This window comes from Hippoglossus hippoglossus, chromosome 18 (assembly GCF_009819705.1).
Source record: "Hippoglossus hippoglossus isolate fHipHip1 chromosome 18, fHipHip1.pri, whole genome shotgun sequence".
NCBI lineage: Eukaryota > Metazoa > Chordata > Actinopteri > Pleuronectiformes > Pleuronectidae > Hippoglossus > Hippoglossus hippoglossus.
Window position 1 is genome coordinate 10,890,725 of NC_047168.1, and position 24,590 is coordinate 10,915,314.

Sequence of the window (24,590 nt, forward strand, 5' to 3'; positions counted from 1 at the left end):
ATATTAAGTTAAATGGAAGTTGAGTTTAAAAATGTGTCACAAATCCCAGTGCAAGTGAGTGAATCTATGTATAATTACAGCTTTGTCTATGCAAAAATAAACCAGTCAATATGTGGTCTGTACCACCTGACAGCCCAATTCAAAAATACTAAAAAGACGCGCCCCTGTCTGAATGTCCCACTTTGTTCAGCAGTCAGTAGTTTACTCGGCTTCTCGGTCTGTGGTGCTTAGTCGGTCGCACTTGGCTGGTCTGAGCCTGTTTGCTGGAGATGGCAGCTGAAGGAGAAATCCAGAGTAATGACCGAAAAGCTGCCTGTCGCTGCAGAGCTGTCTCTCAGCACTATGACTGGCACAAATTCAGTGTTAATATAATGCGTATGTACTGAAAGATAAATGAAAAGATAGAGATGGTGTGTTGAGTAGGATTCATCCTCTTGGGACCATGAATACCTGTAAGATATACAGTAGTATCAAAAAGGCTGTACTGTAGGTGCAACAACACGATTACAGTCAAACAGATCAACGATGTAGATTTCCATTTTTTTCGAGGACAAGATGTGCTTGTTCTTTGAATTTGTTCTCTTAAACAGACAGATCCTATCTCCGAAAAGATGGAAATCTACATTGTTGATCTGCAATGTGTTTGAATGTAATCATGATACTGTAAGTGCAAGAACATTTGAGGGTGTGTGAAGGACAAACAGTTTATTTGCAACTATGCACATACTAAAATTAGCACAGCAATAGTCCCATTGTAGTAGAAATGTAAATCTGCTCCAATAAGAAATGGACATTCAAAGATCAGCATGGGAAAATGTCCACTAGAGGGAAGCATTGTGTAAACTTGGCTCCTAGGAGAAACACTGACATGCAGGACTGAACCAAAAATAATTGAACAAATAAATGAATTAGAATTAAACAGAAATTGGAATAATTAATCTGCAGAAACAAATGAATGGAAATGAGGAAATAAAATACAGGACCTGAGTGGATGTACTTTGTTTCTTTCCACCACTGAGTTCAAGCTTTTTCATAGTTGTGTGAAGAATTAGGGCTTTTGTGTTTGTCTGTAATGTTTGTTCACATCAGCTTCTAATAACTGGAGGTGGGGGAGTCAACTCACATTACTTAACTCAGAATCCAGTTGCAAAACTTGAGATTTGCTTGGCTAAGATTAAGCAAAGACTCAACTTGACATTCATGACTTGCGATTTGATATAGACTCTATGATGCAATTTAAATTTTGTTATTTAATTAGTTATTTTTATGGATACTGAGAAGTTACTGGGAGCCTTTTAGGATGCATCAAACCAGCCAACACACGAGGCAGCTATTGTGTAGAGGGCTCATCCAAACATTATACAATTGGCATTGAAGGATTATGCAGCACTAAAATCAGTGATCAACATCTGACTTCATCTATCACAGGAAAAGTAGTCTGACTCAGCCACATGTGCATTGTTGGTATAGTCCTGCCATTGGGAGCATGTCTCAGGTGGTGTTCTTCTTTTATTTTGCCTCTGGCCTTTAGCTGTTTTTAAAATCAAGCTACACACTGAAAATGTCAGGTTTTGATAAAGATGTGAATCATGCACTGCGTAGACACTTGACATGCACTATTTACTTATGTGGCAGTTTCTTTACAGGAAATGTTCTATTTTAATGATCGTGATCGTGTCCTTACACTCAAATAAACTATCCAAACAGGAAACCCCTGACACTATATCTTGGACTATTTGCTGCCAAAGATGATTTTGAAGAAATACAAACAAGCCAGACAGTTTCCCCCTAAACATTAGTTAGAAAGCTGACATTAAGTTTAAGCTTTTAGGAAAAAGACCTTACAAAACTCCCATCTAACATTTCATGTGACAAAAAGTGTTTTCATGAAAAACAATGAAAGACTTGCATTGTATTTCTATATACAAATTTATTTCATCCATCAAGCAAACAAAACAATCTAAATGCAAACACAAAATCTCAAATATTGAATGAACAGGAGCAAAAAGAATAATAATCGTATATAATCTGCCCCACGTTCACAAGACATGAATTAATAAAGCAAATAATTCAATAGAATTACAAATTAAAATCACTGCAGGCCAACACAGCCCCTCACATCCCTCTATTAGATACAATTCATTTTATACCATTCAAAAGAAGCTCACAAAATGATTAACCTGCCACAACAAAACAACCAGAACACATTTAGATTAAATTATATTGTACAATTTTACATTCTAAACAATATTATGAAGGAAATATTATAATTTGTTATTATAATATTAGATATCACAACAGAGGCATAGCGAAAGTGTTTTGTGAAACTATCACTCACAAGTTTTGAGTTATGTTATTTGAATTGATTTCACGATTAAAAAACGAAGATTTCTTATCAAGACCCAGCGAAGCCGGAAGTCCTGGTCAGTGACTCCTCTTGCTGTCCTCCTCCTCCTCCTCTCCTCCTCCTCTCCTCTCCTCCCCCTCCTCTCCTCCTCCTACGTACCGCTCTCTGTCGGGGGCGGCGCTGCGTTGAAATCAGGGCGTATCCGCTGTTGGGGAATCAGGAAATACGCTCACGTTAGTAACAAACCCCTCCTGTGGCTAAGTTTACTTTAGTTTACTTTGACCACGGCTCGCTAGTGACCGGCACCTCGTCCATCTGCTGCCCGTCTCAAGCATCACCTCCGCCCGCCTCCCGGCTCCCGGGCTCCCCGCTGTCCTGCCCCTCAATGGCTCATCCAACCGCCACCACACGTAAGTTTCCCAACTTATCAACTTTTATTCTCAATGGACGAGGGGGTGATGTGTCGCCACTGCGCGTTTTTAAAGTCGCTGTCATCGCGTGTTCTTCTCACCTTTTCACGCAGCAAAGTTGGCTCCCGCAACAAAATAAACACGCAACGTAGCGAGCGGCTAGTTTAGCTAATGTTGGAGCTGGAGGATGCAGACACGCTGTGTGACAGCTACACGTCAACACACCGCGTTCACCTGTGTGGACAGATGGAGGAGCACACTTGGCTAAAATCATTTAAAGTTATAGCTTCATCTCTTTAAAAGTGATATATAATTAAAGAAAAGTTAAGGCTTTGCATTTATGAAACATGCACAGTTTGTAGGATGTTATTGTTTATTTTTTAATGAAGGTCAGTCCATCCTAGTCAACTTATAATGATTCTTGCAAAGTTAAAGTCTGCAACTTAAAGATCCAGTGTGTAGAATGTAGTGACACCTAGTGGTGAAGGTGCATGTTGCAGCTGAATACCCCCTCACCTCACCCTCCCCTTCTAAACATGAGAGAGAAACCTTTAGTTGTTCATAAAAGCTCAAAAGGTGTTTAGTTTGTCCAGTCTGACTTACTGTAAAAAACATGGCGGCCTCCATAGAGAGGACCCGCTCCGGATGTAAATATGAAGTATTAAAATATAAAGGGCCCATTCTAGGGTAAAGAAAACAACAATTCATACAATTCAGATGATCAAACACTCGAGAAAACATCACTAGGATTATTTAATATTCAATATCTGCCAATAGATCCCTTTCCACTAAATCTTACACACTGGACCTTTAAGGGTTTCTATTAACTAATTACTTTTTATTCTTAGATGTAGTGCAGAAGCAGAGTAGGAAATTGTGGCTCATCACCTGCTTCCATTTTCCATGGAGAAGTGGAAAAGTGAAGAGGTGAAAACTTCAGATGTAGTATTAAGTAAAACAAAAATGATCTCTTATCTTTTATTAATGTACATTTTGGAATAAAGTCTTTGCACAGAAACCATCCTCAAATATTCAGTCTTTCATTGACAGCCAAAGATGTCTCATGAGTAACAATTCATTTTTTACACATCCTGATGAAGCCCCTTTCTAAAAGCCTCTTGTGGTTCTATTTAAAATACTCGAACCACTTAAGCAGACGACTGTAAGTGTGTCTGCATCAGCAAGTGTTGTCTTTCAGTTCCAGCCAGTGCTGCTTTGGTTTTCTTCCTAACCTTTAAAATGCCCGGCCTGTTTCTGTTTTCCACGGAGAGTCCACAGGAGTCTGTCCTTCGAAAAGGCCAAGGCTGAATCCTCATGCTAATTCAATGAGACCCAGTCATCCAGTGCCCCGGTTTGGAAACTGGAATACGCTCATGTTATGTTAGTGTGTGTGTGTGTGTGTGTGTGTGTGTGTGTGTGTGTGTGTGTGTGTGTGTGTGTGTGTGTGTGTGTGTGTGTGTGTGTGTGTGTGTGTGTGTGTGTGTACTGTAAAAGTGTCTTCACCACTTCATGTAAAGCTGGAATTGAGGGTTCATTTAGGGTCACAAGATAAATTTGGAGGAGTTACAAGATTATTACAAGGATACGAGAGGTCATAGAATAATCAGTTTTGTTTCATCTATTCATTCATTTCTCTGGACTTTAACTGCTTTTTAAAATATAATTCTGAATTAAAATGTCTTATCTCATGACTGCAAATGGAGACGAGGAAGCACCCGCACTGAGTGACTAGATAGAGGATGAGGCTTTGACGTGACAGGACTGTCTCTTGTAATCTGAAACCACATGTGGACTGGGTCTTAGATTTGCTTCCCTAGCTGCACATGATTTCCTCAGCAAGAGGAAATGCCACAGTTAGACAGAGTCTTTACAAACCTCTAATATATACTGCAGAGCTGGAGACCACAGAACTTCGTCCTAATGCATTGTGGTCAAATGAAAAAGCGTTGGTGGTTTGTTTACTGCCGTTCTCTCAACAGTTAAGTACTTTTAATGGACTTACTTTTTGACGATGCCAAGAAAGGAAAGATTTGAGGTGTGGAGGCCCTGATGGCTTTTTTAATCTTCTGAGATAAATGAATACAACTCGATAATATGAATAGGACCAGATAATGTGAATGAACATGCACTAATAAATGTGGTGTTGTGGGTCGAGCTCGACAGATATGAATTTTTTGTGGCCGATGCTTATGCCAACATTAGGTGATTATGATGTTGTTATCAAACCCTTATGACTAATAAATGTAATTGAGGCTTGATGTTTTACAGTTAAACCATAAAGTTTATTATGAATAAATATAAATACAAATACAACAGAAGTACAACTAAATATACAGAAGTGAATTTAGAGAATAAACATTTGTTTTACGTAAAATGTATCTGATTATAACAGTTGATATCATTAGCATTAAAAATATGACAACTGGTAGCGTTTTTTTGTTGTTGTTGTAAGTAGAACACAACAGATATGGATATTTAGAGGCTGATACCAATACAATATTCGGGGAAGTATTTTATCCATAAATAAGAGTGAAAACAGGAAAACAACCAAATATATAGAGCTGGAGTGATGCATTCACATTTGTTAAGGATCACGGCAGCTCGGCTAAAAAGTCTGTCAATTCTTGCATCTGTTTCAGATTTTCAGTTTTAAAAGATGTCAGTCAGGCTGTCAGCCAATAAACGTCTCACAGAGTCGCTTCTGGAAACAAAATTAAATCTGAATAAGGTTCATTTAGTTTTGTAAACAAGCGGCGTGCTTCCTTGTGCCATGTTGTCTGCTGATGTCAGCGGGAAGAAACATCAACATCCTCTTTTCTGAAACGCTTTGAGGCGTTGTGCAGCGAGAGCAAGAGAAGGAACATTACAAAGTATGATTCATATAGATTCCAGCACACAAAAGGCATCTTTAAACTTTGCCTCTATTAGTAGCTAAAATCGTTTCCTATTCGAACAGCAGATGTTTAAGAAAGGGGATCAGAAAAGAAGAAGAGAGGAAGAAGACACTGGTTAAATCTAAAACACTTTACATAGCTAAACTGTCTCACACTTCAGTATTTCAGGTTATTTCTTTCAGGTATTTTCAAACATAAATCACCTCCTTTGTGTGTTTCTGCAGCGATTGATTTTACATCATCCTGTGAAAGAGGCTTTTGTGGCAGACGTCGATAACCTTCAGGCAGACAACTTCTCGCACGCTGATTCCCGATAAAACTGCAGGAAATTAAACCAGCGGAACTGTAACGCTGACCTATTCAGGTGCAGCCTGCGAGGGATGTTTCCCTCTATGGATTTGACAGTGTTGACAGAAATACTTTTTGGAGGATATCCCTTATCAAAGTGAAAGTTAGAGCGAATTCCGATGGCGAATTCTCATATTGAGGTTTGCAGTTTCCAGGGGAATATGATATTTATCTGCTGCGATCCTCGGGAACAGCAGTTGCTCACTGTAACACAACATGCTCTCCTTGTAGCCAGGGGCAGCTTGACCCAGTCAGCGTTTGTTTGGCTTTCACCCGAATCTTAACCAACCCCATGTGCAGCACTTGGTGTCACTGGGACCTTTGTGTAAAATGTTGTCTTAGGCCCAGAATCTCTTCTCACATTCTCATCTCATCCTAAGAATAAACACAGTCGCTTCTTCAGCCTATTTTTGTTGGATATCGGGAACTCATCAGCAGTGTCAATATGACACCCATGTATATTTAACAAAGCAAAGACGAGCAGCCGCCCCTCGGTGTTGTGATAACACATCCAGCATCACAAGGACTCCGGGTCATTGCACCTACATCAGCTGATAAGTTATTTAGTTACAGTGTCATTGTCATTTGTTCAGCTCATAGACTATAAATGAACACTATCCAGAAATAGAGCTAAAATATCAGTATAGGCCATGAATCCTGTCTCGTCCATGTTAGTGGATGGGACATCGACCAGACTAAAAATATATATATATATATATATTTATATATATATATATCTATATACAGTCGAATGTCCTGCTTCGTATGCATCAAGGTCAGGAAAAAGCATTTGTGTACTTACACATTTAAGTGTCAGCTGAGTTACCATTGTTTGATCTAGGAAAATAAATCTAGTATCAGTCAGGTTATATTTTGGACTTGTTCTGTCAAAACAAGACATTTTTAACTTGTAAGTATGATGAGCATCTTCATAGTATTTTTTGGAGATTTAATTTATTCTACGATCATTTGTAGTTTTTATATTTTATATTTATATGGCACATAATTCCACAATGTCTCTTTTCCTCTGAGTTCACGCAGCATGATAATATGATTCACATAATTACTGTGTGAATCCACATCTTTATTTTTGGCTGTCGCTCTGTGGACTTCCATCGTGGCACAATGCTTTGGTTGCTAAGCGATTTGTGACTCAACTCCAAATCCTCCTCAAGGACTCTGTTCAAGCCATTTTCCACTCAAGTGTTTTATTTTTTTATTTAATGCTTTTAATACAATCTTCACTTTCCACTACGACTCCTTCTGAACCACGTTCTGAGGCGTGGGACGGTGCCAGGACGGCCAATCAGAGCGGCCTCCTCTAGATATAAGCAAATGGAAACGCACAACAGTCGGTCACAGTGCGGTCAGTGAGCGGACAATGGTCTGTAACAGTGTGTTCAGTCTGATGCACGAGGGAAGTCGAACAAAGGACTAGCAAAAAATGCCTGTGCATCAGGAGGCACGTGGTTAGATACACAGACACATGCCTGTACACGCAGCACATTTCACAATGAGATGAAGATATAGTTTTATTGGATAGGATTGAGATTATTTCAGAATGGCCGTATACTTCTTTTGGTTTCTCACTGACACACACAGACACACACACAGACGTGATCAGGAAAGAGGACAAAGGCCCTCTTGTGTGTTGTACTGGAATGCCTTACGTGGTGCTCAAACAGCAGGAGTCAGTTTTCTCCTATAGCCGACCACAGGCCGCCATCTACACTTTGAACCTTGACCTTTATCAGTTTCAAGATGGCTTGACCGAAATCTGACATGAGAGCAGTCGGTCGTCAAGAAAATCATGAGGTTGGTTGAAAATGAGATGCGTGGTTACTTACAGCCATGAAGCTATATTTTACAGGATAGTATAGTCTCAGGCATTGTTTCACAAAGCCTTCCCAAGAGCCATGTTTCACCCTAATGGGTCTAAAGTCCGGTGTGTAGGTGGTGGGCATGTGGGAGTGGAAGCAGAAGAATCGCAAGTTTATAGTAAAGTTTATGATCTATGTGTTCCCTTTGCTGCAGTTACATAATAAACCCTGAGGTATGACGAAACCTACTACTTGCAAAGTGGGTTTATGTGTCCTGTACACATCAATGCTCTTCATCCGCAGCTTTTCAAGCATATAAACTCATAATCGAAACCAATCAAACCTGCCATCTCCCATTCCTATCCACGCCCCTTTTTCCTAGGTAGTACGACAGAATACAGAGGAAACGGATCTGCTCCATCTTGTGCAACATCTTTGACATAGTTTGGAGCCAGAGTCTATGCAGTAGGGATCGTAGAGTTGAGCCGCTGTCGCAAGGTCCCACTGATACACTCGCTCGACCAATCACTAGTAGAAAAACTATCAGCGTGATTAGAAGTACCAAAAATGAAAGAAACTATCTTTGAGCAAAATTTATTTGACTTTTTATTTTGTTAAATGTCCCAATCACTAACATGGAGAAGGCAGCGTTTATGACCTATGCGGCAGCCAGCCACCAGGTGGTGACCGAGATGTTTGAGCTTCACTTTTGGGGAATTGTCATGTCGTCCATCTTTATATAAAGTCTATGGTGTAGTTGTTTGTGGAACCATCTATGTAGGTGCAAATGAATATCTCAATAATGCATTTGTAAAATACTAAACCATTGACTTTACACCAGACTTTTGTTGGGCAGTCGCTTTCTGCTGCCTCACGAAAGCAACGATGCAACTGACCAACACACCCTTTGCTATTTAAACAACGTGACGTGAAAAATAAAAACTCCATTGTTCGGAAACTAGCAAAGACACTCTGGGGCTTGTGTTGTGTGCTGGGTGTAGGCCTCTAAATGTTAATTGCACATCAGCAGCAGGACTGTTGCACTTACTGACCTCTAATGTATTTTAATGGAAGAGTCATTACAGGAAGGAAGAAACTGGATTGCTCCTTCGGCTTAAAGGACACGTGTCAAGCTCTTTTCAACAGCCTTTACTCTACAGATACAGTAAGCCTTCATTCTGCCTCTTGCACCGAATGCTGTGGAACGAAGACACAACAGGTTTGCGTCAGATGTAGCCATTACAGAGCGGAGACGGCAGCAGACTCGACTGATCCAGGACGGGAACATGAAAGCTCGGTCGTGTTGCAGCTGATAGAATTTAAATCCTCTCAGCTGCTCAACACAGGCCTCGGGAGGATCCTCGGTGTCAGTGTCGATATCAAGTTACCATCAAGGGCGTTGTAATGACAATGTGTTGTTTTATTCTCTAAAGCCTGTGCTCTGTTGCAACAAATATACATTTAAAAAGAAAATCTCTTTCATTTTGTCAGCGGGTCCACCTACTGGAGAAGGTGGAGGAGTGGGCAGCAAACCAGACTACATCGCCTTCATCCTGGTGCCCACGTTCTTCCTCTTGGGCCTGTTGGGGGTGGTGATCTGCCACGTGCTGAAGAGGAAAGGCTACCGCTGCACCACCGAGGCCCAGGAGGACGATGACGTTTTTGAGGAGAAGGATCCGGAAATGGGTGAAGGTAAAGAAATACATACCCAGTACCAAATACCACTAATAGCAAATCTGAACAAGTATGTTTTTTAGGCTCTGGGAAATTCCTCTGGTTTTAGTTTTTTACTTTTATCTACATTATCACTCACACTATTTTCCATCAAGTTTAAAATTAACCTCGGCTAAATTATCTCTGTCACACTGTGACGCTGCCGCTTTTCAGTTCAGTCGAAAAAAACAAATGCAGAAGAAGCGATTTCTTATGCAACAATTTCCAAATTAGTCATCGGTCTGCGGGAGGTTTTCCATTTCCTTGTCGTGTGACTTTTTAAAAATCAATATGAGACGTTATGTAATAAAGTCACATTGGTTATTTTGCTTGCCCTCCAGTATTACAGGCTGGTACTACATTCCTGACTCTAATAACTTTGGTATGTGCCACTACGTACTGTAGGTGCGGGCAGATGATGACGATAATAATAATAGACCTGTGTGATGTGGTTGGCAACTTTCTTTGATATAAACCTGTTGACATTTTTATTTTCCTGTGCATCAAACAAGGTTAAAATGCAAAAATTCTACATAGGTCGGAGCTTACTGAAGGAATACATGTGTATTTTATGCATCACTGAATAAGAAGTGATCTTAAGTGTTTTGCACCGATGAATGAATCTTCAGAAAACACCCTGAGCTCAGACACAGTTAATGCTGTATTGAAAGTTTTCACACATCATAAGACATCATTTTACTGCGGTCTTATCTTATCCATATTCTTCTAATGACAGAAGGACAATGACCTTTTTTTTAAGGAGTGGAGGCATATAGAAACCAAGAAGACGTTTGGCATCACTCATTCTCTGACTTATCAGGGGTGTGTTAAGTGAGGTGAAGCAAAACAAAGTCTGCACTCAAGGCCTGTTTGATTTACCTGGGCTTCGCGGCAGATAATGCCTTATTGTTATGGAATTGTGAACCTGATGAAGAGTTTCCTGGCCTCCCAGAGAAATCTGGTTTCTAAGTTTGAGACCTAGCAGCAGCAGCTCTCCTTGTTTTTCCTTTTGTCAAACAGCCCTACCCTCTCTTCCTCATACATCGAAACAAAAGAGTAGGGGGATAAAAAGCTTTTCCCACCCACGTTCAGTTCATCCAGTTGTCTCTTGTTTGTTAATGAACAGGTTTCCTCTTGCATTGTTGTCTCTTTCTGCTTTCGTCTCCTATAACATCAACTGCTTTTGAGGTTTATACGTTGCGGACAGCTTGTATAGGTCACTGTGATTCACAGTAATCCGACGCGGCATGCCAGAGGATTTCCACAACTTGTGGAAAAAGTATTACGTTCAGGGGAAATGAGGAAAAATTGAGGAAGCAATCAACAGGAAACTCTGGGAAGTACCTGGTAGTTCCAGGCAGTGTGTGCTGCCTGGAAGAGCTGGTTTGAGTTTTGCAGTCAGTGATTGCACATTCTTATGGATTAGAGCCTGGTCTCAGGCCAAACTTAAACATTCCAGTGGCTTTCACTCAATACATTGATGCTGTTAGTCTCACAATGTTTTGGTGATGAAAACGGATGAATTAACAGAAAACGTGGACCCTTGTTTCTGTTGTTCACTACAATACAACTGCACTAATCAATCATTTTTGTATGAACAATGGACACATTGACAGGGAATTGTCACCCATTGTTTTGTTTTTTACAGCCTGTAACTTGATTCTTTCTCACAGCTCTCCTGTATTTTGTTTCTCATCATAGCAGGCCACCATTTTTGTTTGAAAAGCTGTCAAAGAAAACTTTGCAGGCTGTAGCTGCTCCGCACCAAACAGCAGACAGACAAAGTTGGCGTCCAGCTGTCAACACAACAGTTAAAGAGCCAGATATTTCCCTCAGGAGCAGGTGGAGAACAAAACGGAGCAAAAAGTAGAGTGTTGCTGCATATCTGCTAAATGGGAAGATAGTAAAATACGGTTTGCTCACATGATATCAACTTTATAATTCAATAAACATGACAGTGTTGTGTTTACGGCTTGTTACACTGCCCCCAAGTGGCCATAAATTCAATTAAAGCAGCTTTGCCAAACTTTAATCTCTCGAAAGGAAAACAGTCTCACAAAAACGCTGCATTTAGTGAACGTGCGGGTTCCAATTATAACTAATTAATTGCATTTCTGCTCCAGTTAAACAATAAAACCCTCGGGAGTCATGTCATCAAGTTCTAATATTAATAAGAGCTTAAGTCCTGACTGACGGCTGTTTTGTTTTGCATTTACAAGGGAAAAGGCTCCTGGTTGTTAATGTCCTAAGGCCAAACCTGAGAAGTGTTTTTAAACATCCTGTTTTTTTTTAAACTGAAATGTTTGCTTGACCTTTTCTTGGAGTTTTTGTCCGCCCCTTAATTAATATATCTTTATGGAGCCGAAGCTCAATCAAAGCTGCTTGATGATATTTGGGTTTCACTGCCTATTGCTCATGTACTAACGAGAGTGCTTCCTGTTGTGTTTTTTTTTTTTCCAGAGATGAACGACACCCTCAGTGAAAACAATGACACAGTCGGACAGATTGTTCATTACATCATGAAAAACGAAGGTATGTTTCCGACATATTAAAATGACAAACAAACAAAATACGCTTCTAATGCCACATTTATAGCTGTTGATTCCGTCACTGTTTTCTTACTTGAATCACATGAATTCTCATTTAATCGCTCTATTCCTGAAAATGTTATAGTGGCACTACTAACAATGAATTCCTCCCGAGCTGGAAGTGATATAAATGGCTCCACTTATTCCAAATAATTGCTTTTTTTTAAAGTTTATACAGCAAAAGATGAAATTCCGATCAATTCTCTGTATTGTGTCAAATTCAGTCAGGTTGATGAGAACAGTCCTGACAGTGGAGTTTACAGGATTGTCCTCGGTGCTATTAGATCTCTCAGCTTTGGAGTTTCATTGAAATCACACAGACTGTATATAAAGATGTGATGATGACATGACAGCACCTGAAAAAGTGAAGCGAAAACACCTATATTGCCCCCTGGTGGCTGGCTGCAGTATGCGTCGTAGTCCCAGCCTCCTCCATGTTAGTGGATGGGACTTGAGCTGGAGCGTGTATATGTAAATAGTTATCTCACATTTAGTTTGAGTTATTATTAGGTTACGTTTAGGTCATTTCATATCATAGATGTTCATAACAAGATACAGATATAAAGGTTTACTCACAGATAGTAGCAGTGGAGTGTTTAGCAAACAAGAGGAACAGTAGGGCTCGTCTGATGTGAGAGGAGGAGGAGAGAGAGAGACGTTCGAGTTCTGGTTGTGTTGCAGCCGGAGAATCTGGACAGACTGTTGGGATTTTGCGTGCACACACATACAGATCAAACATTTTGTTCTCCACAACTTTCACTTCATCAAACAGCGCAGACATCACATGGCGCCGGGGGAAGGACGAGGCAGGAGATGAAGGGGAAATAAAATGAAAAGGAGAGGGAGAGAAGTAATAAGATTATACTGCCGAGCCGACTGTTTATGACGTGGGCTACAGCTAAACACATAAAAAATGTGTAACAACACAAAACATATATCCATGCAACCACACTTAAATGTAACCTCCTCTCTCTCCCCCCCGAGAAGAAGCATTAATAAACCATATATAAAAATACTGAAGGGTTGGTTTATGACACACTAATATAGTAGGTCTTTTCCAAGTGTTTATGGTTACAGTTATCATCACGCTTATTTCCTCCTTTTGAGGCATCCATAATTGGTAATATATAAACTGGTAATGAATGACAGCGTAGTAAAAAGAGTTGTAAAGATACAACAAGGGTGAAGCTATAATTGTGTAAGAATACTGCACATTGATAAACATTTTAAATGTCCTTCTAATTATGTTGTATTGTATTTTAAATAATAAGTGGGTGAGGGTATATTCAATTTATCAGTGTTTTAGCATCAGTTTTTTTGTCTTTTTACTTATTATTTTAACTTCAGCAGTTATTCTTGCAGCTCTAAAAGGCAGAATCAGTATTAAGGTGAAAGAAAAACAGCCATATCGCTGATTCCTTCAGAGGAATCCAAACCTTCCTTCATATCTTATCTTAAAGACTTCACCTATGATAGCAGATGAAGGCACCACTCTGTCACTGCTCATCATCACTGTCAAAGATTGATTTTTCTTCCCCCCCCTCCTCCTTGCCTGAGCTGTGAGCTGAGTCATCGCTGCCTTTTCTTCTAACTTTAGTATTTTTAAAGTTGGGAGTCCGTTAACTGTGACTCACCCTCACAACGTCAGTTTGGAGACGTGGAGACGTGGTTCAGGGACTCGAACCATGGAAATATTCAGTATTATACGGGTGTGACAGTAAAAATTTGTTTTCTTTTTTCGCTACAGCTTTAAACAGGTATCAGGTATCTCTTTAAAAAGAAACTGCCTGATTAAATGAAGATTAAAGAAAAATAGAAACATTACTTTGTGGTTTAGATGCTGAAAAAGTCCATAATTAACCAAGAATGAATTTCTATCTGAGCTTTTATTGAAGAGATATTAGCATCTTCTGTTGATGTCAAGTAAAGAAATTCCAAACTTTATCCCCTACTTGACTAGAAGTGAAACTTTTCAGACTTTGTTTGGTCTGACAAATGTTCCGTCAGCTTTGTCCCGTTCCCCCGGAGGTTGTTGTGTACAGTAGCTTCACTTCAGTGCCGTTTTTAATTGTGTTAAGGAGTTGTTGCCATCTTCTTATAAGCGATCTGCTTTTGAAGTCACTGGAGCGTTCTCCTCGCTAATTCCCAACACCACTGTTATCTCCCTCTTTCTCTCTCTCCCCCTTTCACGTCTGAACGAGTGTGTAACTCCCCCTCTCTCGCTCTCTCTCCCCCACTTTCCAGCAAACTCGGACGCCCTGAAAGCCATGGTTCGTGAGAACAGTGTTGATTCTGACGGGTAAGTGTCTCACTCATAAACAATCAAATCCCTCTGTTTTTTAAAACTACTTAATTTGTCTCTCTGATAAATGAGTGAACACTAGCGCTGTTAACCGTATCAACCACCAGGTGGCACCATAGGCCTCCTGGTCAGCCTGAAGTGAGGCAGGATGAATGGAAACACAGAGAAAGACAACCAGGCCATGTCTCTCTTCTGAAACGCTTCCAGATTGGCAGGGCCTGATCAAGGGCAAGCAGTTGTGGGGACAGTTCCCAAAGTGTGGCTGTGCCCCACATCGCTGTATCCAGGGGTTATTAAAGCCCACTGAGCCCAGTTGTTGGCATGTTTCCTGCACCGGATCTTTAAGCCAGAATACACCGAGTGCGACTATGACTCAAACTTCAAATGGGAGCAGTGGGCAAAGAAAAGAGTAGATATTTACAATCCAGAGTTTTAAAAGTACAGAAACCTTCATTAAAGCTGAAAAAATCGATCGCAAAAAGTCTAATCAATAACTACCTTGATGAAAATAAGTCTTTTATAAGGCTAAACAACTAATATTTCCTGCTTTTGTGCCTCATATCACTTATTGACTATTGGTTAGACAAAATAATTCATCTGGAATCATGACCTTGTGTTTCAGGAGTCTTTTTTTATTATTATACTATAATAAAATGAAATCATAATACTATTATAAGTAATTCATAGATTAACTCATGATCAAAATAACTCAACCAAATCAGATTGTCCATAAGTGAAGCTGTATTCTCTCGAATGACCAGCAGAGGGCGACTCCAGAAGTCTATGAGGAAAACCTCGTCACTAAGGACTTTATGATCTGATTCTCTAGTTTCAAGTCTTCTTCAATACATCATGATGTTCATTTAGTAGGTTACATTCCCATTTAGAGTCAAATAGACGATAAAGCAGCGTGCTTTGGGGCGTGGACACCGTGTGATTGACGGCTAGTACCGTCCAATGGGTGCAGGTGTAGGTGGGCGTGCAGTGTACTTGAGCTTTCAGTCTGTCCAAATATAACTACTTCTGGTTTAAAACCAAAGTGCCGAACTCGTCATCAATTAGTCCTCATTTTAAGAAGCTTTCTTCTCATCAGAAGTGAAATGGTCTGTTTTGAAAGTGCAAACCGTGACAGCGAGCAGCTAAATATTATGGTTAAATTACACAAACCAGCTCTAGACAAAATCTAAACGTTTTTCTTTTGGAGCATCCTTCATATTGTCATCTCAAATCAAAGGCTGTGACCCCGCATCAACAGAACAGCAGCCGGTGGTTCGAGCAGAGATCAGACGTCTTCACGTGTCATCCCAGCGTTCCTCTGCGCACAGTAAATGAGCGAGTGTAGTGCTGAGATAAGAGCTGAGAGCGAGTTCGGCAGATAGGACGGATAGAAGGAGGAGGAGATGCTCGCGACAGTGGAGGAGTCTTAAGTAAATCGAGTTAGAGGAGTATGTTTTCCTCTCTCTCTCTCTTTCCTCCTGTCATCTTTCTTGTCCCGCTGCATATTGTTCTCGGAGGAGAGGAGGGAGATAAAGGACGGGGAGATGTTCTCTTTTGTTGGGGAAGAAGCAGTGTTGATAAATGGCAGCAGCATTGCCTCGGCGAGGATTAGGTACTGAGGTATTCTGCTCAGTCACATTGGGTGTCCTGGAAAGGGAAAATAAAAAATCTGCTGAAATCTGCAATCGCACACATTTTCCTGGCGTCACTTCCATGCATCATCTTCTGCGCTCTCTCCAGATTTCTTTTCACACATATCTCCACTCCCGTGTTTTGTCTTTTTTTCCTCCCGTCTCTTAATTCTGTCCAAATTTCTCTTTGTGTTACTCCCTCTCTTCTGTCGCCGTTCATATCTGTCTCTGTTTTTTTCTCTCGGCCAGGTTGGGCAGCCGGCCAGTGGATCACTTAGAAATGGAGGAATGGTGGGAAGAGGGGGTTTCACCGGGGGTAATTTATGGGACACTTAAGGGGGGAAAAGGAGGGAGAAGAGAAGGAGGAAAAGGAGCGAGGGATGGAGAGAGGCTACAGGGGAGGAGAGAGTGACTGTAGTGTGGCCAGGCCTTGCTATCTGCCTCTCCAGATTCACTACTTCACTTCCCCTCCGCTCACTGCTGCTCTCGCCATCACTGCTCCACCTCTCCGCCATCCCTCGCTTCCCTGTCGTCGCTCCACAACATGCTCCGTTCACATCAGCGCCTCCCTTCAATCATTTCCTTCCTCTCCTGGGTCAAACTCCTGTTTCCTACCTCTGCTCCTCAGGGAGCCTCACACTGCATATGTGCTTCATGAATAGGTTTTGTGCCTTTGATTAAAAAACAATGCACTTGCTCGTGCATGTACTTATACGCCTTGTTTATAGTACCCGACCTGTATAGCTTGTGAAAACACAGCACTGTCTTCTGGTGTCTACCTCACATTATTAGTTTCATGTCTACATCTTGATACCACGTCAACCTTGTTTTTTGTAGCTCCACAAACTTCTCTATTTCTTTATCACATCTACGCAGATGTCGTTATGAAAAAGTCTGATGTTCGCAAACAGGCTGAAACTGGTCACAAGGCTGCTCTGATAGTGTGACGTCACTGTGGCTGCACTGACCCTCGTTGACGTCAAGTCAAAGTTTATTCAAATAGTGCATTTAAAACCATTTCAGTCGACCAACGTGCTGGACAGGCTTCAAATATGAAACTAAAAGAATATTAAAAGATATGTAAACAGAGAATGAACGGGGCCAAAACAACAAGCAATAAAATGCAATTTGTTGCGAAATCAAACTTTAAACTATTACTCACCAGAATAGGTGGCAGTTTGTTTTACTGACTAACTTCTTTACTGTTTCAACATGACTGTGTCTCAATGGACGAAGTCAGGTTCCTAGAGAACAATAAGCTCTTACCTCCGCCCCATCAAACACGTTATTGTCAGTCCTCGATGACCTCACTGTTCAGGACCCGCCCACCTTGCTGTGAAGAACCTAACGACCTCGCTGTAAAGTACAGTTGTCTGAATCATTCTTGCCAGTTTCTCTTTCACAACATATACAGTGAGTGTTCATCTCAGCCTCATTAGTGAAAACCTAAAGCATCTCATCTCATTATTTTACTTCCTGTCCCCTCTGCTTCATGTGCACGTGTTTGTGTCAGTGAGCAGAGCTGCTGTTTATTCTGCTTTTGTGTGTAAACAATGTGAAGAGCTGCTCTCCAGGGTCATGAACATGCAAACATGCTACTGCTCCACTCAAAAACATGTGTGAGAGAGAGAGAGAGAGAGGGAGAGCAAACAGACGGGCAAGCGAGCCTCAATTAGTGTCTGTTAACACACTTCTAAGATAAATACAGTACGAGTGGAGAGAAAACACCATCTACTGTTTATCTCCTCTACAATTCTCCACATGTCACCTGACGCCCGTTCTTTAGAGAATATTACTTTGATGATTATCGCATTAAACATAATTTCCACTGTCTTTGATGGTATTTGCTCTGTCAAAGTATGAACTGTGAAAGTGTGTCTGTTGTGCGGTGACATGAAGGAAACTCTGCAGCTCGAATTCTCTGTGAAATGCAAATGTGTTGGACTGACTGTAGGTCAGTCTGTGAAAGGTCTCACTTCTCAAAGCCGATCCTTGAAAGTTTTGTTTATTTTAATTTAATTGTATGAAACCACAACGGTTGCTGATTAGCTATAATGTTCCTTTCATTGATAATCATTACAGAAGGTTTTAAAATCACTAACTTCTGCTTCTTCTTCTCCCTCAGTCCTCCTCTCACTCCGACCTCCCCCGGCACCCCAACCCCCCCCACGACCCCCATCTCACCCGGGGCGCCCCCTGGAGCCGCCAAGCACACCTGCAACCACCTGCACACCATCGGAGGCCCCGGCGGCCACAAGAACATCTGCACGCGCTGCAGCCAGAAGAAATGGCCGCTGCTAAGGAGGCCGTCGGCGCGCAAGTCAGAGAATCGCCGCAGCCACTATGGAGAGGTCACGGTCCTGGCTGTGGGCAGGTGTGTGTGTTTTTGTGGGAAGAATAAAAAGGAGGGTTTATGGCCGTGTTTAATCTCCAGGATTCCCTGGAATCACAACACACGGGGTGGTTTAATTAGCGGAGGTAAATTAAAACTCACACAGTTTGCCCCGGAGCCATATCCGACACAAAGTGCACACAAAACATTCACTGTCAAACATTAACTCCACGTAATTGCCAGTGAAAAAAGAAAAAAATCTACACTTAATAAAGTAGATTGAGTTTTCGGTGCACTCTGACATCAGACCAGCCACCTGGAAAATGACATGGCTGGGCAGTCAGGGAGAAGCCTGGGAAAACCCCCCCCCCCCCTGGAGCTGCAGGGCTCAGTGTGAGCGGAGGTTGAGTGTGGAGCGTCACCGGTTGACCCGTGTTGTGTTGCGGCGACCTCTGTTAAAAACACACCACACTGGACAGACAGAGGCGGCGGCAGAGAAGCCGGTGATATCTCACAGCTTTCTGCCTCAGTGCTGCTGCTTGTCTGGAGCCTGTTTGAACACACGTCAACAGAAACGTAGTTAGTGTGCGTTTGTCTTTTGTCTTTCATCGTAGATTGTATGCAGCTGCAGTAATTGATAATGTGTTTTTAACTGATGCTGTTGTCTCTGTCATTTTTTTGGTATTGCTCATATTCAAGAATCACAATTTGCCCTTTGCTCAGAGGATTCAGGTTTTTTTTTAATGTTTCTTCATCACAGAACTTGAGGAGAGATCAGTCTGTAAAACTAGATTTCAAATTGCGATCACACAGCGAAAAGAATGTGGCCAAATGGGTTCATTCAGCTCATTTAGCACTGTCCACTGATTGGATCCCTCAGGAGGATTTCACCCCAGCTGAACAGGCACGTGTGAAAACCAGTGACAATGGAAACTTTACATTACATTCCAGTGTTTTAAGTCAAAAACTCCACATTGGGAATCAAACTCTCTCAGTTTGCTACTGCTCCAAATCCACCACAGCTCACGTCACCTGTGCCCTGGATGTTTAAAGCAATGAGGCAATTTTATAGTCCACTTGCGAACCCAGGGAAAAGTGAGGCAGCGTGGCCCCCCCGTCATGCAGTGAGGAATCCTCCTCCTCCTCCTTAATGTCCCGGTGCGAGCTGATTGGGATTCAGAGAGGCTGCTTTTCATTTGCACGCCCAGATGAATGGCTGTGCACGGAGAGGGTCGGCACCAACTGGATAGGAATATTCATTTTGCTGATTTAATTAAAGTTTTAGAGAGAGTGTGTGTGTGTGAGAGTTGAGAGAGGTGGTTGAGAGACACACACACACACACACACACACACACACACACACACACTCTGTTCCTTCTGTCGAGGCTGAAGCAGATGTCAGCTGTGGCACAAATGAGAATAACTGATACTCTCTGGGTTGATGTTCAGAAATATGAGCTTAGCCGTGATGTTATAATTGAAGGACTATTTTCCAAGGCTTGTTTTATGTTGCTTATGCCTTTTAAATGTACTATTGACACAGTGAAAGAACCGAGAGCAAAGTTCTGTTTTAGTTTGACCTAGAAAAATCATCTTTTTGTAAACTGCGCCGTGTGTGTTTTTGTCTCATTTCAGCCACTGGTGTGTCCTCACATTTCAGCAGAGTCTTGTTTTAATGAGCTGACTCTGCTCTGTAGGAGACTTCCTTCCTCATTTGTATCCCAAACAACATCCATGTGCTTTTTTCATTCTTTTTGACAAAACAAACATATTTATTTCTCCCCCATTTCCAGGTTCCGGGTGACAAAGTGTGAAAGACCAACCAGGGAGAGGCGGACTCTGTTGATATCAGATTCCAATGGGAGTGTCCCCACGTCCCCCACAGAGGTGGAGCCCAAGAGCCGGACGACGTCCGAGTCCCAGCAGGTCTGTGTCCTGGAAACTTACACTCATCTCGTTCTCTTGTCGTCATTGTCTCTCCCCCATTCACACCCTGTGTGTCAACAAGCAGTGTTTACGTATGCAAGATCATTTATGTGTGTGAGTGGAGGCGCCGCAGTGGGTCTGTTTTATTTAATTTTTTTATTAATGATGCGCATGTTCACAGCACCTGGTGACATTAACCCCCCTCTGGTTAATAGTTTCCCTCTAGTAGAGAGAAAGCTGTTCTGAAAGCAAGTGGTGGCCCAACACTCATTTTTTGCACGTACACACACACACACACACACACACACACACACACACACACACACAACCACACACAACCACAGAGGTCGCTCTTAAGCACAATCCGAGTGACAGGTACACCGACTTAAGAGTGAAAGATGGGTTTTCACGTGAGAGAGACAAATGCATTTTGATGGACCACAGCGAGCACGCTGCAAATAGCTCTGCACAAAAGTTAGAGATCTCTTTTGTTATTATGAGAGAGTGCACAAACTCTTTTTGTTCATTATGTAACTGTGGCGGGACAAATGACAACATGACCGGCAGCCGCAGTCCAGATAAATAATTTCCATGAAATTTGAAGGGTAACATGAGCTAAGAAAGAACCTATTCAATTATATTTCACTTTCTTGGGAGATTTTCCAGATGTTCCCGATTTCTCAGAGAATAATTGTATGAAATCCAAAATAAAATTCCAGATCTAGTGAATTTCAATGTGGTTTCATAAGAGGACTGATATTTCTAGTTTAGAATGGACCAGCTCTAACCTGATGATATGTCACTAACAGCTGTGACAGTGATAGAACTTTCCCATGTGTTTCGACAGATGAAGACACGTTTAATTGTTTACAGACAAACCACATTTTCAGTAAAAAGATAGAAACAGTGAACAAAACTGAAGAACAGCTTCATGGACATTGTTGTCAGCGACCTCCCACTCAACCAGTTGTTTATTATCATTGGAGTGAGGTTAATTTGAGTTCAACAGAACAAGTTTAATGAGTAATTAAACATCCACGATAAAGAGCAGCGGCCGTCAGCGCTGGATTTTTCTGTTTTCATCTCTGCTTAATGAAATCTTGACGCTCCGGGTGATGAAGAACCTCCACTCGTCTTCTCCTCCTCTGTTTTCGACTATTGTTTGTTTGTTTAACACCAAACTGTGAGAAACCTTCTCGGAGAACAAGCACAGGAAACTGACACCGCTGCTTTAAAGTGAGTCCTGTGGGATTCAGCTCTAATTCGGCCTATATACTCGTCACATTTAACACTCATGCATATAGTCAACCAGTCAGGGGGGGGGACTGGTGGAAAGTTATGACTGCGTTTTACCCTTTGTTGCGACAGTTGTGGCGTAAAACAGTAGAAACACAAACCTTGGTCCTGAAATCTAATTACATCAATTCATTCTATTGATTTTCGAACTGTGTCGGGTAAGAAAAAAAAGTCTTATATGTGATGTAATACATTGAAACTGAAAGACGCATTTCCCAATATCCTTGTTGTACTATATCACAAGAAATCCTCTGAGTTCTGTTCCAGTTTTTTATTTTTTTATCTGAAAATCCCTGAGCAGATTCTAAAAGGCTCTGTAATGTGAGAGTTTGGAGTCTTTGGGACAAACCTGTTTAAAACCAAATTTGTTCTTAGGGAGAGACGTTAAACTCGTATTTCATGGATGATACAAACGCAAAGAATCCATTTAACATCGGTGTCATTTCAGTGCTGTTGACTTGTAGCTTTTCGTGTATTGACTGTGTGAGGAGGACAAAATGTCTCCAGCCCCAGAAAATAAACAAACCCTTTAGTGTGGAGGACCGAGGGCAGAACGGCCGGAATCAGGCTGAACACAGACCCTTGATTAATGACTCTTTTACTTCTCCACCACCAGGGGCCAACAGACAACACGGACACTGAGAAATGATAAAAGAAAGAAAATCCAGGTAACCTGTCATATATATATTTAATTTCCTTCATCCTTGTCTCCTTTCCTATGTCTAACATGATTTACTTTCCAACTCCACAGCTTTCTCCAGAAACGAGAGAAGCAACACCTGGACACTTTATATGAAAACCCAAACGAGAACATCCAAACATCCGCACAGGAGGAACGTGAAGCATCGGAGTCGAACCGAGGATCGCTCCCGCCACACTCTCGCTCCACAGGGAGGGAAAAAGCTGCAGCCGATGAAGACGACGGTGCAATTTACAAGTAGAAGGGTGGGAAGGTGTGTCTGGTCACGATGCACTCCATTTCCTCCTTTTTAAGAATATCACAGCAGTGCCTTGCTCAAAGGCGTCAAGGCAAAGGAACCCTGAACCGGGGCTCTCCCAGCAAACTAATCAACCAAACTGCCTATCTGTCTGTGACGCAGTATGTTATTTACATGTTATCAAGCAGTTCATTTGTAAAACGACTCGCTCAGGAACGGGCGCTGCCAGACTGAGATAAAGTCGCACGCAGTCATTCCAGGAAGAAGGATATGGATATGGATGAGCCGGGGAAATACACAGGAGCGTTAGCATCAGTGATAAGAGGAGAGCAACAGTAATCACATCCTGTAACGGCGTGAACACGACGTTGAGGTGTTTCCCCCGTCTTCTGCGGGATTAAGCGTCCTGACCCCGTGTCTCCATCTTCCAAACTGACCTCGAATAAAGAGGAAACTGCAATTTAATCAGACACGAGCTGCCCACTGAACATTGTCCATCGACAGGTATAAGTGACATTATTTATTTGTCACTTAAACATTTTTTTTGTCTACCGTTTTGGTAGCTACCTGCCTCTTTAGCTACCTAATCTGCTAGCTGCTAACTTTGTGCTAGCCTCGTGCTAAACAGTTAGCTTTAGCACAGAAGTCTAGAAATTACGATCAGAGCTGTGAACCAAAATGAAAAAGGTTGTCGACTGAAAGAAACCAAAACGCTGCGTAGAGCTACTTCGTTGACCCCGTTGTCCTTTTACATAGTCATGTGACCAGATGCTAATATATAAACATATTTTTGCAGCTTTAATTTGTAATATTAAACATTTAGATTGGCATTATATATTTTTTTGCATGCTATGACAGAAATATAATTTATAGAGGTGTAACATTACATTGTTTTGTTTGTCGGACGTTAAAAACACATTGCCAGTTAAAGTCGATGGAAGGAAAAGGACGACGATTCTAACCAAACAAACCTGAAAGCTTTTACTTCTTCACTTTTATCTCAAGTCTTGTTCCTTTTCGGCTTCGCTCTCGTGTTCACGCAGAATAAATCCTAATCTGTTCGAAGCCAAACGAAGCTACTTATTTTAACTGGATTCATCGTATTTTACCGTGAGCTGCCTTTTTTTTTTTATATGAATCGTCATCGTAGTAAGAGGTCACGAGCAGATCGTGTACAAATGAGTTAATCCGTCGCAGATTAGCTGTCCGTTGTTCTGCCGGGATGTGATCCTCCCTTTTCTTCTTCCAGTGAAATGTTCCTCTCAGTTCTCAGCGTGTGTCTAATTGCATGCGCTGCCGTTCGATGAGCGTTTACAGTATCAAGACACCATTTCGTTGTGGAGAGCAGTTGAATGAAAGAGAGAGGAAATCATGTTGATTTCATGTTGAATGTTACCTCCAGAAATACGTGTGGTATGACTCTAAATATTTGTGTGTGTGTGTGAGAGAGAGAGAGAGGAAAATAAGAGGCACTTTTAACTCTTCCTCACTTTAACACAGCGTCATTTCTTTTTTTTAACGGAAAATTCTGGTGTTTTTCAACCTTTTTCTTATTCTCACGTGTGACCCATTTGGCTACGGGTCACGTTAACGTCACAGGTACACAAGCGTACATCGTGGCGAGCAGCACAAGCGGAGGAAAACAAGGCTCAGACATTAGATGTTAAGCGTGATCCCTTTAAAATCAAGACCGATTACAATCGGCCTTGTGATCTAATGGAGACGCGCACATCACGCCATTGAAATAACGAGTGAAACTGGAGCCTAAAGAAACACAGAACTTGGTTATTCTGTTCGAGTTCATTTCCTGAAGTTTGAAAAGTGCAGCATCAACTTGACCCTCGGTCAGAAAGGTCACAGTAATGAGAATAAGATCCAACGTTAGAAATGCTGGAAATACTTAAATTAATCAAACATTCAAAATTTCGACGAGAAAATGACAATTAGAATGTAATAGTAAGTTCTCGGCCTCATCAGCTAAGTTGAATATTTTTATTTTTTCTATGCTCAACTACTCTTCTTTTTTTTTTTTACGAAGAGTGCACAGG

The 24,590-nt window shown here is 41.5% G+C and overlaps 1 protein-coding gene across 2 annotated transcripts; it reads left to right on the forward strand.

Annotated features, from left to right (window-relative positions):
• Positions 1 to 2,364: 2,364 nt before the first annotated feature.
• On the forward strand, positions 2,365 to 24,135 carry rell1 (RELT like 1). Of its 2 annotated transcripts, none has more exons than XM_034569223.1 (8): positions 2,365 to 2,757; positions 9,311 to 9,511; positions 11,993 to 12,064; positions 14,365 to 14,419; positions 18,176 to 18,424; positions 20,176 to 20,308; positions 22,218 to 22,272; positions 22,356 to 24,135. In XM_034569223.1, the coding sequence occupies exons 1-7, from the start codon at positions 2,733 to 2,735 to the stop codon at positions 22,251 to 22,253; spliced, it is 771 nt and encodes a 256-aa protein (XP_034425114.1). In that variant the 5' UTR covers positions 2,365 to 2,732; the 3' UTR covers positions 22,254 to 22,272; positions 22,356 to 24,135. The 2 variants fall into 2 exon arrangements, with proteins under 2 accessions (XP_034425114.1, XP_034425115.1); XM_034569224.1 differs by having other exon boundaries at positions 2,367 to 2,757; positions 22,221 to 22,272; positions 22,356 to 22,398.
• Positions 24,136 to 24,590: the final 455 nt, after the last annotated feature.

Bases quoted from the DNA above. Each gene is read 5' to 3' on its own strand.
- rell1 (XM_034569223.1), top strand. From the start codon at position 2,733: ATGGCTCATCCAACCGCCACCACAC. The intron at 2,758-9,310 runs GTAAGTTTCCCA...TCATTTTGTCAG, and splicing joins TCATCCAACCGCCACCACAC to CGGGTCCACCTACTGGAGAA. The intron at 18,425-20,175 runs GTGTGTGTGTTT...CCCCATTTCCAG, and splicing joins ACGGTCCTGGCTGTGGGCAG to GTTCCGGGTGACAAAGTGTG.